Raw genomic sequence first — 16884 nt, forward strand, 5'->3', positions numbered from 1 at the left:
GATCACATCACTATTTTCTGCAGAGCGGCTTTATAGCTGAATTGGACTAATTTAATAACTGATCAACCTCACACAGTTGTTGAACCGAACTGAATCAAAACCGAACTGACTTCAGCTGAATAATGACACTATTATCTTTTTTAGAGCCGCTTTACTGCAGAGTTGAGTTATGTTTGCATCATTAATCATTATTTTCCTTTTTATCACTGGAAGGCTGTTTTGAAACAATCTGTATTGTATAAAGCGCTATATAAATAAAGGAGACTTGATGATTTATGCATACAGTAATTGCGTTAGGACCAGGAAGAGTGCCATTTTTTTAAAGAAGAACTGGAGCGCCGCTTTTCCAGTCTGTCATCTGAGAGCAAAGGCTGTCCGGCTGTCTGTCAGTGAAAGATTAGTTGCTCGGTTCACACGGTCTCCGCTCTGCTGTCGCAAAGGGCCGGGCAGCTGCCGGACCCATCCAGGAGCATCAGTCACCACTAATGAACATATCAGTCCAGTCCAAGCCGCTCCTCACACAGCCATGAAGAAGAGGGGTGAGGAAAGGCTAACCAAGTTAGCCGCTCTCAGGCGGCTTGGATGGAGAAGACAGATTGAGGATGATGCAAATGGGTTGGTTTATTTTGTGTGTTTTTGTGCACATGTGTGTGTGTGGGTGCGAAAATGATCAGTGTGCTTTGAAATGGCAAACCGCACAGCAAGGCCGGGCCCCAGCGCTCGTTTCTCATCTTTCTCTCACCTGTTCCACACTGCAGAGCTCACAGCATTGATCCAGACACACCAGGCTCCTCACCATCCATCATAAGACCAACACTCCCCTCACGCTGCTCAAGGTCCACGCGCCCTCCTTTCCGCTTTTAGCCACTCAGGTAAAGATATTCATCAGGCCTCTTATCCTCCTATGCCGCCTTCTCCCTACAGTAGTGTCTTACTCACGGAGAATGCAACTCACAGCCATATAAATGCAACGCAGAAGCCACTGGGATGATAACAAGACCCTGTTAATACCTGCGAGAGAGAGAGGGGAAAATAAAGGGAGAAAGTGTGTGTGTGAGATCTGCGGACACGCACTGACATAAAGAGGTCATCTCATAAATCTTTAGTAGATGGGGTGATCCTGTTTGAGTGAGCTGTGAATGAGGCCTTAAAGCTGAATCACCAGGGTCAACGAATCAGGAGAAAGAAAAATAGAGAGAGCTGGATCCGTAGACATCGCCGTGTACTTTATCTCTACTTCGGCTATAGTTATATCGCTCCTGCAGGTCATCCCTTGTGGTTAAATCAGGAAAGAAACTTGTTTTAATTAATCCTGTGAAAAGGCCAGGGCTAATTATAACAGGTGAAGGATGGCTTTCTCTTTTTCCTCGCTCTCTGTGCTGCACATCAGTCTCTCTGCACTCTCCTCTTCACCTGTGATTGATAGAGGACTCACTCCCAGAGCCTACAGATTTCCCATGCCTCCAGAATCATGTTGTTGTTTTTGGAGCTGGTGTATTTTTGTGCTGTTTTGTGCATACTTACAGACAAAGTGTAAACTAAAGGCTACAATACACTATGTAACTTTTGTCCTGATGCCAGTTGCCAAATGTCAGAACCTGTCTGCTAATTTTAGGCAGTTGCAGATGACAAATTTATTGTACGATGAGCAAAGACTAGGATCTATCAGGAAATTATATGTAGATTTGGTGCTCAATAAACACAACTTTCTGATACTTGTTATTAAAGTGGAAAACAGTTGTACTGCCTAATATAGTGGAAACAGTGATAGAAAGTTCAAAGGAACAACATTTATTTGAAATAGAAATCTGTTGTAACATTATAAATGTCCTACCAGTCACTTTTGATCAATTTAATGTGTCATTAAAATCATAGAGGCCCCAAACTTTTGAACTGTAGTGTGTGTGTATATACTCATTTGTCTTTTATTATAGTCTGAGTATTTTCCTGTTTTCCTTGCAAAGCTTTGTTCATGAATGAAGGCAGTGGCAGATGAGATTAGTTTTATTGGATGTTAACAACAAAATATGGGAAGTGCTTTCTACATTCCTACCCTTTTGATTTTCCTATCCAAAAATGTTGCATTTTTTATTTGCGTTCAAAGCTGTTTGTCCCTACTGTCCACGGCCCTAATAGAGTTGTAAACCTCTACTCAACAAGAACTCAAAAATCTTTTCCTCTCTACTTTTGAGTACAAGTATTGAATAAAAGCTGTATAGTTATTTTACTACAGGGTTGTCAGTTGGGCGCCACAGATTAAACCATAATGAGTTAAGCAGCCCAAAGGATAAGGGCTTCTGTTGTGCTCAACTCACGTTTTTTGTGTTTGTGTTTGTGTTCATTTACTTTTGGCAATGCTGTTGGTAACGCAGGTGAAGCATGACATGTTCATTTGGATGAAAAAAAGAAGAAGAATTCACAGCTGGGGAAGAATATTTCTGTCCTGCTGTCAGCAGGCATTCGTTAATAGGGCCACATTTACTCTCTTTGCTTATGGAAGTGTTAACTGCACACCCAAATTAGCTCTGATGAGCAGACGCAGCCTAGCGTGACCGATAGATCTCAGTCGATTCTGTAATAAAGAGTATACAATTATTTAGTATGATTACAAACTAAGATAAAATCATAAGTGAGTTATCACATTGAATTTGAATATTAGTTCTTCATTTGATAATGGGACATACAAATATTTATTATACATTTTGTATTCAAAATATTAAAAAGTTCTTCCTCTAAATTATTATATTCAAGTTACTTAAGATAGTGGAATATTTGTGCTCTTGGCTTGAGTATGAATACTTGTGTGCGTATGATTTACCCTACGTCCCATGCTATGAAATGCCAGATTACTCTCAGACGTTGCTGTTATGACGATACACATAGTGTTTTGATGCTCTTACTGTACATCTGAATTATTTACATACAGTGAGTCAATGTGTGTTGTGGATGTCTTTAATAAGGCCATCAGGGGGGCAAAGGGATGGGTCATCGCTCTCTCCTGTCTGCCGCAGGAGGCTCAATGCTGTTCAGTGGCAGAGGCTGGGCTTGTGCCATGGCAGCTTTCCTCAGGTGCTGACCTGACACACTTTGTCCTCCCGATATCTTTTTTCCGACAGGGATCTATTTCTCATGTTTGCCATAGAACTTCTCCAGGCTGTGGCATTAGAAAGGGGTCTGTCAGAAAGTGAGAGGCGATAAGTGTGCTGTGTCTGACTATGAGCTACTTGTTATCTATGTCCCCTCTCCCCTCTTCTGTAGGACTATCAGCTAGATGCTTGATGGGTGGCTGTGCTTGCGTTTAATTCCAAACAAGTGCCAACCATATTGGCAGGATATTTATGATTGACATCTGGATGAAAACCAGGTCTTATTTACTACTGTTATGTTAATAGTATCACAAATACATGGAATTCCAAAAACATCCAGTATGTTTTGTTAATTATTATTAATTGGCAATGGGTTATACTACTTGAAACATATTTTATAATTCTTCATATAATTTTTGTATAGACTCTATTTGTTTTGACGAATAAATCTTTATGAATTTTTCATTCGTACGCCCCACTGACAGTGTGGTTGGGGTGGACCTTTATTTTTTTTTCTAAAAAATTATACATGTTTGTATAAATCAAATCATTGGAATTCATACAAATTAAAAAATTTACTTACATTTGTTACATTCTCTTATGAAATCGGCAAAACTGATAATCTTGAAAACACTGCAAGTCAGTGATTTGAACATGAACAAGATAATTTTATGAACTGAATCCACTAATTCATTAAAAAGATTTTACCCAAAATACAAATGAATTAATTCACATAAATATAGCGGATGATATATGGTCCACTTTTGTGATGCTTTATTGAGTGTTATTTTGATTGCATAGAAAATAATTACCAGCACAATCTTCAATTTTGGGGTTTCACCCCCCCCCCCCCCCCCATTTTTTCTATAAGAAGACGTGCATAAAATACGATGAAAACACATTTACCAAATATATCCCTCGATGCACAGCAAAAAAAAACTCACGTCACTTTGCCTCATAAATGAATGTGATTGGATAATTAGACTAACCAGCAGACCACTTTAATCGCACAGGATCTCAAATGTTGGTTTGATCATTCTGAAATGCCGAGCCAAAGTCTATCATCAGAATGAGTTGGTATAATGACCTCCCAGAAAGTGTCTCGCATGAGCGTGTTCACAAACACCAGGCATCCGAACGCAAGATAACATGACGGCCTTTATTGCGTTTTGTCTGCGCGCTCTGATACTCCAAATTTGCACATTTGCACGAGTGAAATTCTCAACTTTGGAAGAAAACAGCTATTGTTTTCCCTACTTCCAGACTGCATTCATTCAAGTAGGCAATCCAAAGATCTTAATTGGCCATAATTCAATCAAAGTTATTTTTGACATAGATATCATGCCTGAAGTCAGTAATCATATTGTTTCTTGAAGTGAAAGGTTTTTCCACTTCCCTGTTCTTACCCTTTAAGTAATGATGGGTCCTTTTAAGCATGGCTCTGCACTTAATCCTTACTCATTTTCTCTTAAACGTCAAAGCCTGGTCCTGCAATTAGACTGAAATGTCGCCAGACTCAGTGCCTTCATGCCTCACTCCCACTTTCGATAGCCTCCAACCACTGCCCCCCTCACATTTACTCACTTTTTAGCGGAAGCATGCATCCTCCGTCCAAATGGACCTCACGCAGGCCTTGACTCTGCACTTGTTTTTCTGCAAGCCGTCAGCTCTGGTGTCACCCAGATCCCGTGCCAGCTCCACATCTATTACTCACCTAATTGATGTAGAAGCCTGTGCTGTGCTGTGCTGCCACCCTGCAGATTAACCAGCCAGAATTATTTTCACTGCAGCCATTGCGACCCATAGAGCATCTCCGTCTAGTGTTACATTACTCTGTACTGCCCCAGAGGGCTTGGGGGAAAAAACAGGGGGCATCCATGGTGTTTGGAGCATGATATGGACTTCAGCCAAAAAACAGTGCAGTATTTAGGGCTGTCCTGAGGAGCATGCAAACACTTTAATTTGTGTTCAGATGCAGGTGAATGTCAATAGATAATAAGCATGGGTTCATTTTTGGTTGGTTATGATTTTCTGATTTCTGTTCTGAGATGTTTCGCCTTTCCAACAATGCCTTGCTCTCAATATGCACAATTGAGAAGTGAAAAACATCACAAAATTGTTTCAGACAGGAAAAAGGAGTTACTATCTCTTCAGAGAAATATCTTAATCACATTAGATTGACCTTGTTTTTGTTTTTTTTGTTTTTTTATATAAGGAAGGTAATTTACATTAGGATGACAGGACATTTGGTGCCAGTGCTGTGTTTGCCAAATGTTAATCCACATTTGTTGGGCAGCAATCCAAGCTACTGTTTATAATAATAGATTAAGGGCCTGGTTAGCGTGATTCATGCTCATGCCTCAACTTTCCACACATTATGAAACCGTATATTGTTGATCTCATGAATGGAGATATATTTCTCGTATTGCAAGAATGTCACATTAAATATGTTTGGTCTCAGGGCCTTTTTGTTTTAAAATTGTTTTTAAACACACTACAAACAAAATGTGTGAAATAACTTTTTGCCAGAAGAATTATTGTTGTTGGCAAAGATATAAATCACTGAAAGATGTGACCAAGTTAAAAACTCTAAAAAAACTAAAATTTTAAAAAGTTAAAAACTTAAAAAAAATAATAATAATGAAGCACTTGACCAGAACTATAGACTATAATGTTTTGTGACCTAAAAATGTGTTTTACTGGCCCCATAAAGTTTTATTTGTATTGGAATAGATCATTCTCCTCAGCATGGATCATGAGCTAACCACATAAACCATGAAAGTTGTGATGCATGCCTGAAACTTATTGTTAAACGACAGTAACACATTTTTGTCTACTATTTTCAGTAGCAACTACATCAGTTCAGCTATATGTTAATATTGTAGGTTTTGGGACAGGTCGGTCTATTAGAATGTGACGTTTTAGAAAAAACGTCTTTCACTTTGATTGAATCAGTGGCTAATTATAAGGAGTAGCCAATATCATCAAATGGAAAATATGACATTGTTTATGTATGTTTGATATTATCTTAAATGTTGCAAGCGATAGATTAAGAAGGATCAAAACAAATTTTTGCTCAGTTTTAATTTAAACTGTCGACATTTAATTTTAGAAGACATTAGAAACGGAATAAAAGTTGTCAAATGATACATTTCTCTCGTGAAAAGTTAAAAATGGCCTCTCAGTTTAGACAGTATCAACATTATATTTCCATTTTACCAGATGTGTAGGCAGATCATTTACAATCCCCAGGAAGGTCATGTGAATAAAAGTTAGTGAAAAGATCCGATATTGCCTTTGAAATCGGAGCTCTCAGGTTCGGAAGCGGAGAATAAATTGTGGAATAAAACTGTCCAGACAGACGTTCATTGGAGTAAATAAAATAAAATTAACACCTCTGAGTCATTAGACGCATGGCGAATACTAGCGCACCCCGTGTAAACAATGAAAAATGACTTGATCGCTTAACGCTTCTTTTGATCAATATTTGTTCAGGACCATAATTGTGGAATATTTAAATTACTTTGTTGTAATTATGCGATCTAAAAACTTTATTATTATTATTATTATTATTATTATTATTATTATTATTATTATTATTATTATTATTATTATTATTATCATTATTAACTGTCATGGATATATGTAGGCTACGCGCTGAATTTATTGCATTGTAAATCATAAATGAAATGTTGTACGCCATTGATATGAATTCAGTGGTATATTCCATGGCATTTCATTGCGTCATATCACGCAGGCATCACTGTAGACAACACCAAATGATCTTGTCACACATGCGTAACCACCTGCCTCATATCCTTTTTTGTGGTGTTTTTTTCTTTCTTTTCATTTTCAGTGGACTATTAATTTGTTTGAGGAATGTATGCAAAGGTGCTGTTTTTGTTTTTCTAGTAGCCTATTTATTTTAACTGTTATTACGTGGATTGTAATGGGTAATGTTTTTGCCGAATTTATATGAATTCGTACTCGCTGCAAGAATGAATGGCCCATAATTTACGATTAATAGACTATTATGCAAATTATATAATTAAATATGAATTATTATTGTTGTTAAATACTGACGCATATGATTAGCCTTGGAATAGACTACATTCACTTTAAGGACATTTAGGCTAAATAAATGCGTGACTATTACAAAGCGGCAAGAAAGGAAAACTTTCTGTATTGAGCTCTAGGCTATAGCCTACTAACCAACAAAACGCACGGTTTTCTCATGCTATCAGCCTTTATCCGCCATAAGCGGCTGTTATCCGACGTCCCTCGTTGTGAGCTTCAGCCTTATTCTGCCAATTTAACCGAGGCCTCGTTACGCTAAAGTAGGCTACACGACGGAACAATGCAAAAACAATAATTAGACGCTTTAATCAATGCACTAATTATATAAAATGCATACGCCCAAAAAATAATTGGGTTGTAGGCTATTAAATTGTATTTTCTATAATTAAGTTAAAATTATATTGTGAGTCTTTGCATCTGTAAGTTTACCCCCGTTCTGCGTAAATCGACGAAAATTCCCATAATGCCCAAAATACCGGGTATTGAACAGCAGGCGATTTTTAGAGAAGAAATATCTTACTGCTGATGTGAGCTGGCCCTTTGAGCTTGAATTATGGCAAAGAAGATTTGGTGCAGCTGAAGGGGACGATCTCTCTCTCTCTCTCTCTCTCTCTCTCTCTCTCTCTCTCTCTCTCTCTCTCTCTCTCTCTCTCTGTATCACTCACACACACACACACACGCTTATTTTGTTTTATCCACAAGTAGCCTATTATCAGCCGTGATCTACTTCCTGACTTTAAAATACATTTAGTAAACAAACCATAGAGAATATACATTTTTAAAGCACTTTTTGTTGTTTAAAAATTGCAAGCATCGACAGCTTGTAGCCTGCTGAATGTATTTTTCTGATAGGCCTATGTAATTGTACATTTATATATTTTACCATAAAAAGAAATGTGGTATATTACACAAACGTTGTACTAAGTGTAAATAAGAACGAAGAGAATATCGACAAATCATTAATTTGTAGTAAAGAGTGGGAGCGTTAAGTGTAATCCGGCTGAGCTCCTCCTCCCGGCCATGCCCTCTAATTAACGGGGCTCCTTTCCTGCTAAAGTCTGCATCAGACTGCAACATAGTCAAAGAGCAAGAGGGAGAGAGAAAGAAAGAGAGAGAGAGAGAGGGGAGGGGAGAGAGAGAGAGAGAGAGAGAGAGAAAAGTGCCACTGGATGTAATTGATTGTCTTGCTATCAAGAATAACTTGTTAGTAATAGTCAATTCTGGCTGCTTTTGAGGCTGACTGTTTCCACTGAAGCATCAGAGGTTGTCAGGCTGCTTCTCAGTGAAGCTCAACCGTTATCCAAGAGCTGAGGACAGCAGACGTGGCGTTTTTTAAAGAAAGACTTAAGTTCTCCAACCCTGCGGCAAAAGCAACAACATGCTGCTGATCGGCTACATCTAATTCCACGGATTTGGGGATATCTTCTCATTCAAGTTGCTCTCAGTAGTTTTTATAAACTGAGCCGTTCTGCATTGCGTGATATCGAGGAAAAAAAACTAGCATATTTTTAAAACAAGCTAAAAAGACAAACAATGACCTCCAAAGAAGACGCAAAAGGCGCCTCGGTTGAGGATCGAAGGCGCAGTCCGTTGGACCATCTTCCTCCCCCTGCAAACTCAAACAAGCCCCTCACTCCGTTCAGCATAGAGGATATTTTAAACAAACCATCAGTCAAACGAAGTTACACAATTTGCGGCACGGCGCACCTGCTCTCGTCCGGTGAGAAGCACCCATCCACGGGCCATCCCCTCTCCAACCGCGCGCTGCTCACCCAGACATCTCCACTGTGCGCCCTGGAGGAACTCGCCAGCAAAACCTTCAAGGGACTGGAAGTCAGTGTTCTACAAGCGGCAGAAGGTAAACAAAAGGCCCGCAAAATTATTCAGGGTGTCAGATTGTGATATCATTTTTAGGGACACTATTCCTAAAAACTATCACTCAAAAATAAAAAAATAAAAATCAACAGCTAAGCGAAAATCAGTATAGTATTATTTATGTTTTTAAACGCTTGTTTTTTTGTTTTAAACATTTTTGAATGTATTTGTTAAAATAACCTAAACAAAGAACAAAAATGTGAGATTAATTGTGTGCACGTGTAATTAAAAATAAATAGTTAAATTATTGGTATGTCTACGTGCAGTTAAAAAAACAAACGGCTAAAATATGTGTGCACGTGCAATTAAAAATAGTATTTGTAAGTATTATCTTCAGGCCTATTTTGTCAATTGATGCTAATCAAATAAAGACTCTTAAAGACATTTTAGAAATTATATATTCTTAATATATATTATTGTCTTATTCATATATATTATAAAGAATATTCATATTCTTATTGTATATTACAGGCAGCTATTTGCTGCCACTAATTCAAGAAAAGTAGCAGGCTCTGAATGCATTTTAATGTCGCTGCATTATTTTTGTTCGTTCGATTTAGGAAGAGACGGCATGACACTCTTCGGTCAAAGGAATACCCCCAAAAAGAGGAGAAAGTCGAGAACAGCCTTTACAAATCACCAAATCTACGAACTGGAGAAACGATTTCTGTATCAGAAATATCTTTCTCCTGCTGATCGGGATCAGATCGCTCAGCAGCTCGGGCTCACCAATGCTCAAGTCATCACCTGGTTCCAGAACCGTCGAGCCAAACTCAAAAGAGACCTGGAGGAGATGAAAGCGGACGTGGAGTCGGCCAAATCAGTAGGCAATGTACCTTATGAGAAATTAGCCAAACTAGCAGACCTTGAGAAATGCGTCAATGGCACTCTCGGAGAATCAGGGGCCAAGTCTCCAACGCGGTCTAATCACGAGCACGAAGGCACCAACAAACTGCACATGTCACCATCATCACCATTTACAGACCACACAACGAGCAAAGAGTGTTCCGAGGACGAAGACGAGGAAATTGATGTCGATGACTGATTTTCCTTGAACAGCATCGGTATTATTTACCTTTTTTTCTGAGATGGTCCTAGTTGAAAGTGCCATTAATGCACCAAATGTATTAAATGACTTGTATTAGAAGCAAATATAAAAAAGGAAAAAACTACATCAAAGCAAGCATGGGACAGTTTCTTCAGATCTATTTATGCAGTGGCAGTATCTTAATCATTTAGCTTATTCATTTAAACAGATAGCTGAAGAGCAATAAGTACATTGATAATATTTCATTCTGATATAAACAGACAGACACACACACACACACACGTAGCACGATCCCCAACGCAGAACTTTTTTTTTTTTTACCAGGTTCTGACTACATTGAATGCATGTTTTATTTTGTTTCACGAAATGTTTTTTGTTAAAACGGCTGCAGATCTTATATAGATATCTCAAAATATCCCGAAAATGAATTCACACGCGCAGTCCCCCTGCGTGTCTCTATTGTGCTTTTTGGCCTATGACTAAAATCGTTTGATAAAAGAGTGTATTATAGAACATTTCCTACAAAAGCTATATCACAGGAACAAATCGACTTCTCTGATTAAATCTGGATTGTCACATTTTAATATATTTCTTATGGTTTGTATGCCTGTAAGTGCCTTTTAAACCAGGAAACCATTTAAACCAAGTGTAAAAAGTGTAATGTATTTAAAATGAAATAAAAATGTCTTTCTCTAAATTTTTGACGTTAGTCTGCTAGTCTTATTTATCGTTTTCGAAATAAGCAATCACGTCAATATAAACAAAGCTTGTGTAGAATATAGCATTTTTAAGTGTTTTTGTTGTTGTTGTTGTTGTTGTTGTTGTTTATATTAGTAGCCTAGGCTACTTTTGTTTCATTGCACCCAACACTCTTTTGAAGTGAATTGAATGCGTTTTAGATTTGACATTTTACGCTTTTGATTTTCAAAATGGCATAACATGTTTTCCTGTCCCCACGATGTGTTTCAATATCCACAATGGATGTGTGTGAGAAACAGGAATCTGGATTGATGAATGCGCGCATAAAGGATGCCCCAAAACGCAGGGTTTTTGGCCCGTTTCTCTGCGGTTGAAAGACGCTATTTCCCTACAAAACGAAGAGATGCAGTCATTTCTAGCGTAAGGCGTGAAAACTGGGGACAAATGAGCAGTCTCCCCTGATGTGACAAGCTACAATGAAGCATGCTCTGCCTCCCGCGGCTCTCAATACGGAGACAAGCGTGTCCCACCGAATAAAAAGGACACAAACGTTTGGAGGCCATATGGTTTTTGAATTTTCCTCACAATTTTCAGACAATTTGATGGATTGAGTTGGCCTTCTTTTTAAAGTGTTTCGCTCAGTTTTCACAAAGGCAATAATGCGCACAGGGGCGAGGGCATCTGGGCCTATTAATGTCCCCTCTTTTCTCTCCTTTCACTCGGCTGTTTTAAACAAGTCAATGAATTACAATGATACTGACTCGTCTTGTTAAGAGGTTGTCTTCTGGCTTTGTTTGTTTGAGTGTTTGCCTTAAAATAATAAAGTTACCATTTTGGCTACGCATACAATCAGAACATATGGCTGGAGTGACACTGTCTTAGAGCAGAATTCCTTACGGGGTTTGACCGAGTTATTATTATTTTATATATGTGTGTGTATATATATATATATATATATATATATATATATATATATATATATATATATATATATATATATATATATATATACATATATATATATATATATATATATATATATATATATAATTCGGCCATGTTTTTTGCACGTTTCTTTTTCAATTCGTAACAGATTTGATAGGCATTTGTGTATATGAGATCTGTTAAAGAATGATTCTATATTAATTGTTTCTATTAAATTAATCTAGCCGTGTAGATTTTATTTCAACATTTCTTAAATAATAATAATAATAATTAGGATATTATGTACTTAATTATTATTATTTGCATGCATTTAATTCAGTAATATAATTATTATACACATTCAAAACAAATAAAATATTTGTATAGAAATGAAAGTACATTTATACAATATAATGTTATTATTTAGACAATTAATTGTTATTCATCTCATAATTATTTTATCATTTGTTTACTCGTCTAGGTCCGCTCATATCCAATGTAGTCTAATGATTGTAGCAAATATCTTTCGTAGTCGAATTGCAGAAATGTGGATGATAGCCTACATGTCGAGTGAATTTTTAATTTTTTATTCGTGATTCCATTATTCGTATTTTGGAACTAAGCAAATTATTCTGTGTCATAAAAATTAAAGATCTCCGTCGCAGACTATTTTAAGCAACATGAAGCGGTTGTAATAGCGGGATCAGAGATGATATTAACATGAGCAGGATGCCAGAGTCTCCAGCACTGTCTGCTCATGCGCCTCTTAGCTGCAATAAAATCAGCACACACACTTTGTACATGTGTGATTTACCGTTTTCTATCCAACTTTGAACGTTGTGGTTATACTTATAAGCCCACATCAAACACACAGACCGAAGGGACGCATTTAGGGCTAGCTCACAAATGAGAAGACTCAGATGTCCTTATCCAAGGTAAGTCCGTCCCTCTCTCTTCGCGCTGTTTGCACAAGCAGAAAGTGGAAAATGTATATAAGGGGTGCAGATATATCAGGGGCGCGGGAGCTGGTGGGGTTCAGTTCCTTATTTTATGAGGTGTTGTCAAATGTGGCAAAGATAAGTAATACTACAATCTGAAAGAGCATAACGTGGTAATTAATCCCAAAGTCTTAAGTGTATTTCAGCTCAAGAGAGAGAGAGAAAAAATCTCTAATTCAATCGCCCGGAAAATTGAAGTTTGATGCATGAGTCCCTGCTGAAACAATGGGGTTTGCAGCCTACCTCCCTCAACCGTCCCATCTCTCTCTCTCTCTCTCTCTCTCTCTCTCTCTCTCTCTCTCTCTCTCTCTCTCTCTCTCTCTCTCTCTCTCTCTCTCTCTCTCTCTCTCTCTCTCTCCAACCATTTACCATTTCTTTTTTTCTGGATAATTATTTGATTAGAAAAGAGGAGATACCCTAGATTTTCTGCCTTAATTAAAATGTCATTTTTTTAAATGTATAGATGGATAGATAGATAGATAGATAGATAGATAGATAGATAGATAGATAGATAGATAGATAGATAGATAGATGGATGCTTCCTTTCATGCATGTTGTTTTAAAAAACCTTTCATCGACTTGCATGCGAGACTAGATGTCATAAAAGTGTATGATTCGCGTTGAAAAATTAAGCAGATTAACCTGAGGGGAAAGCTTGATTGATCACTAAATAGGGGTGGATTCCAGTGTTTTAGTTATAACGCTTCTGTGGGACCCCCTTAATACTTCAAACTTCAATTTTACGGACGATTGAACTAAGCATGTCCCTGACAAAATTGATATATGTATTAATTTTCTTTAACTGTTGATTAATTACTCTCCACTGAAAGAATTATACAAGACTTTTTTGCCTCGAATTTGCATATTAATCAAATTCTAGTTGATAATTCAAATGGAAAAATGGATCTAAGGGAGTTGAGGGGCATAACTCGAAAAATATACCTAAGCCAGATATTTTTCCCCTCCCACGCTGCTAAGCTGCGTGTCTAGTGTATTAAAATCAAAGATGCAGAACGAGTTAGCCTGGCTATTTGGTGAAAACAGAAATTGCCTGTCCAGTTTTATGATGTGTTCATGCTGAGCAGGCAGATCTTAATGTGTCCTGTCAAAATGTCTAAGATTTAAAGGGGAAAGAGGCCTATTCAACATAGGAGCTGTGTGTGTGTTTCAAAGAGAGCACTGGGAGCAAAGCTTTCATATGTGTAATTTGCCTCAAAAATCCCCTTTTTATCGCCCACCTATGAAGCATGGATGATTAGTACTAATATTTAGAATTTCTTTATATTTTCATGGCAGAAGCATACGATTATTTCTTTTGCTATTATTATTCTTTATCATTTATTATTTACAACAATAATTATTATAGGCTATTATTGATTGATTTATAATTGAGTTAGATTTACCCTATAAGTGCATTAATTTCACCTCTTAAGCCTCTTTTTCATTTTTAATAGTCATGCAGGTAAGTGTATATTTCATTGTTTTTGTTTTCAGCTTATAATTGAGAAGTTGTCACAATACAGCTGTATTGATTTTGTCTACTGAGGGACCTCTCCTCATCTGCTGCTACATCAGGATATTGTAATTGCATTCTCAACATGTTGTGATACAGAGGAAAATGAGAAGAAACGCTAATTCCGATAAATTTGCTATCATTGTTTTTGCCAATAGAAAAGAGTTTAGCATATTGAACTAAGGATAACATATTGGCACACAACGTTTCATATTTTCAGTATTGAGCTTGGATATTTGTCCGCGGACAAGATGATATAGCCTACCATTGAAGTTCATTCAAATAAAACATGATTTCAACTCAGTAAGTGCTTATTGTCATTTGATCTACCTTTAGGTGTTTTTGTCTGAGTAGTAGAAATATGAAATTTAAAAAAAACCCGACGAGCTCTGTATAGGCTGTGATCTCAGTGGCCAAATTATTGCCATTGGCAATCAAGGCCACTTAGTTAATTGATTAAATGTTTAAAATCTTTTTTTTTTTTACCCTTATACGGATAAAATTACAATTATGAATAGATCTAATGCAATTTAAAAAGGTGTACAATCAATTAAAAAAATAGTTCTGAAATAAATTCCAAAAATTAAAGTCTGAAATAACATCCGACAGAAAAAAATATTCTGAAGAAATTCTGAAAGCATTTAGAATAGAAAGAACGACCATGAGCGAAACAGAAAAATAGCCAACGTTAAACAGTCTATTCTGCCTCAGATGGCCTTTCATATATTATTTTAATGACTAGTAGAATGAATTCAGATTGATTTGGACACTTTTCCCAAGTCATCTCAATGGCAAAAAGTGTCACAATCACCCTGAATTCAACCCCTATTTACTTTAACTTGTATAGTCATTGTATTCTTTAATGCCATTTATTTTATTTTTCTTTATCAATCATACTTTCCCGCTCTTTTTTGTTGTTGTTTTGCACGATTCTCCTAATTTTAATTGCACGCAGCAACGCTGAAAATGTTTTGGCAATACGTAAAAAATTTGCTATAGGCTACTTCATGCCACAATAAAGCATCTCAAAACTAAATTAAAACTGATAGAGACAGTCAGACAGACTAGGCTACTAGTGCATATTAATATTGTAAATATAAACGCACTGATTGGCTATGCAAACGTAGCTACAAGTAGCCTGAAAGAAAAGAGCTAAGGATAAAAATGACTTTTAAGCAGTGAGTTAATTTCATAAACTTTTTTTCTCAGGTGACACGGACAGCTCGGATAGTAGGGCCCAGTTAAAAAACGGCTCTTGTAGCCTATTATCCGTTGTCTTCGGGGTTTGTTAAAAGAAAGGGTGACATCGTGTGGCCTAAATATTAATGTTTCTCTGAGCTCTCAAATCATATAGTGTATTTTTGGTCTTGTCGCGCCATCTAGTGGTGAAATGTATGTAACATATTTCACACGCATGTGTTTACGTATGCAGACGCTGCGTACAGGTGAGAATCGGGGGGGATTAAAAGACTTTAATGTTTAAAAATATATATGACTTTTACCTAGAATTATATGTACGTTTCAGTCGTATTTTTGGCATTTCAATAACCACAAACGTTGGATTACAGGTGAACGCACTAAATGATGAACTGAAGTCGCGCTTACCTGAGGGGGTAACCATGGCAACAGTAGGCTTCTCAAAATCGGGGTTCACAGACAAGCATAGCTACTGTTCGTTGTTTATCCCTTTATGAAAGATGTAAATAACAGAAAATGTGCTTTATTTTAAAAGTATTTTTAAAAGTATTTCTATAAACTGTTGAAAGGTAACATAATGACAATTTTAATGGTATTTTATTTACAGCATAGTATGCTAACGTTACAATAGCAGAATAGGCTACAGCTTTTTTTTTGTATTTTTCGCGGATCCGTGTGAATGGGGATCGTTTTGACAATGGTGTAGTAACCCTACCCTTAGTTATTAACCTGTGGCGGACGGCTAATGAATAGGAAGTCTCGCGCGTTCACAGAACAGCTTCACTTACTTCCGCTTTGCAATATAAGGAGGATATAGCGATTTCTGTTGTCACTGGTAATTCCGATTTTGGTTTACGGCACTTAAGTTTAATGCACTTTAGTCTGTATGCTTAGGCAGAGTTAGGCTACTATAGGCTACAATCAACTTGTGGTGACCTAAATATCTGTAAATATTTTAATATTGTCTATGTTTTCAAGTATGACCAAGGCAGTTGATGAAAATAAGGAAATCCCTGACCTCTGGCCTTCTGTTATCTTATTGAAGTGACCTGTGGGTGTGTGTAAGTGCTGCTCTGTGCCCTGGGGAGGGGATCGAGGCCTGCATGCTGTCTGGACCCATCAGAGATGCATTCACAGCTGAGAGAGAGAGAGAGAGAGAGAGAGAGAGAGAGAGAGAGAGAGAGAGAGAGAGAGAGAGAGAGAGAGAGAGAGAGAGAGAGAGACACCAGAGCAGGAGAGGAAGTGTGAGCATGCAACATTAAGGTATATTTACATTTTTTAATATGAAAAATGCCAGCTAATCAGAAACAATTCAATACTTTACATTACAAACCTAGTCAAATTGTGTGTGTGTGTGTGTATATATATACATATATATATATATGAAGAGTTCAGATGCAAAAGCCTCTAAGTGCCACCTGAAAATTTCTTCTAATGATAATTTTTATCAAGCTTGTGTATTTAAGT

At 37.2% G+C, this 16884-nt stretch overlaps 1 protein-coding gene and 1 long non-coding RNA gene across 2 annotated transcripts; both read left to right on the forward strand.

The window, feature by feature from the left end:
• The first annotated feature begins 345 nt into the window (after window positions 1-345).
• Window positions 346-16638, forward strand: LOC143745070 (uncharacterized). The gene is made up of 3 exons (XR_013205940.1): window positions 346-615; window positions 759-872; window positions 16463-16638. It is a non-coding gene; the product is annotated as an uncharacterized LOC143745070 (long non-coding RNA).
• lbx1a (ladybird homeobox 1a) lies at window positions 8412-10715 on the forward strand. Its single transcript, XM_077236931.1, has 2 exons — window positions 8412-9021; window positions 9599-10715. Exons 1-2 carry the CDS (start codon window positions 8697-8699, stop codon window positions 10081-10083), a joined length of 810 nt encoding a protein of 269 aa, XP_077093046.1. The 5' UTR covers window positions 8412-8696; the 3' UTR covers window positions 10084-10715.
• Window positions 16639-16884: the final 246 nt, after the last annotated feature.

This window comes from Siphateles boraxobius, unplaced genomic scaffold (assembly GCF_051911475.1).
Source record: "Siphateles boraxobius isolate OS27281-9 unplaced genomic scaffold, OSU_SipBor_1 20, whole genome shotgun sequence".
NCBI lineage: Eukaryota > Metazoa > Chordata > Actinopteri > Cypriniformes > Leuciscidae > Siphateles > Siphateles boraxobius.

Coding starts and splice junctions, on each gene's coding strand:
- lbx1a (XM_077236931.1), top strand. CDS start 8,697: ATGACCTCCAAAGAAGACGCAAAAGGCGCCTCGGTTGAGGATCGAAGG. Junction 9,022..9,598: donor TGTTCTACAAGCGGCAGAAG/GTAAACAAAAGG, acceptor CGTTCGATTTAG/GAAGAGACGGCATGACACTC.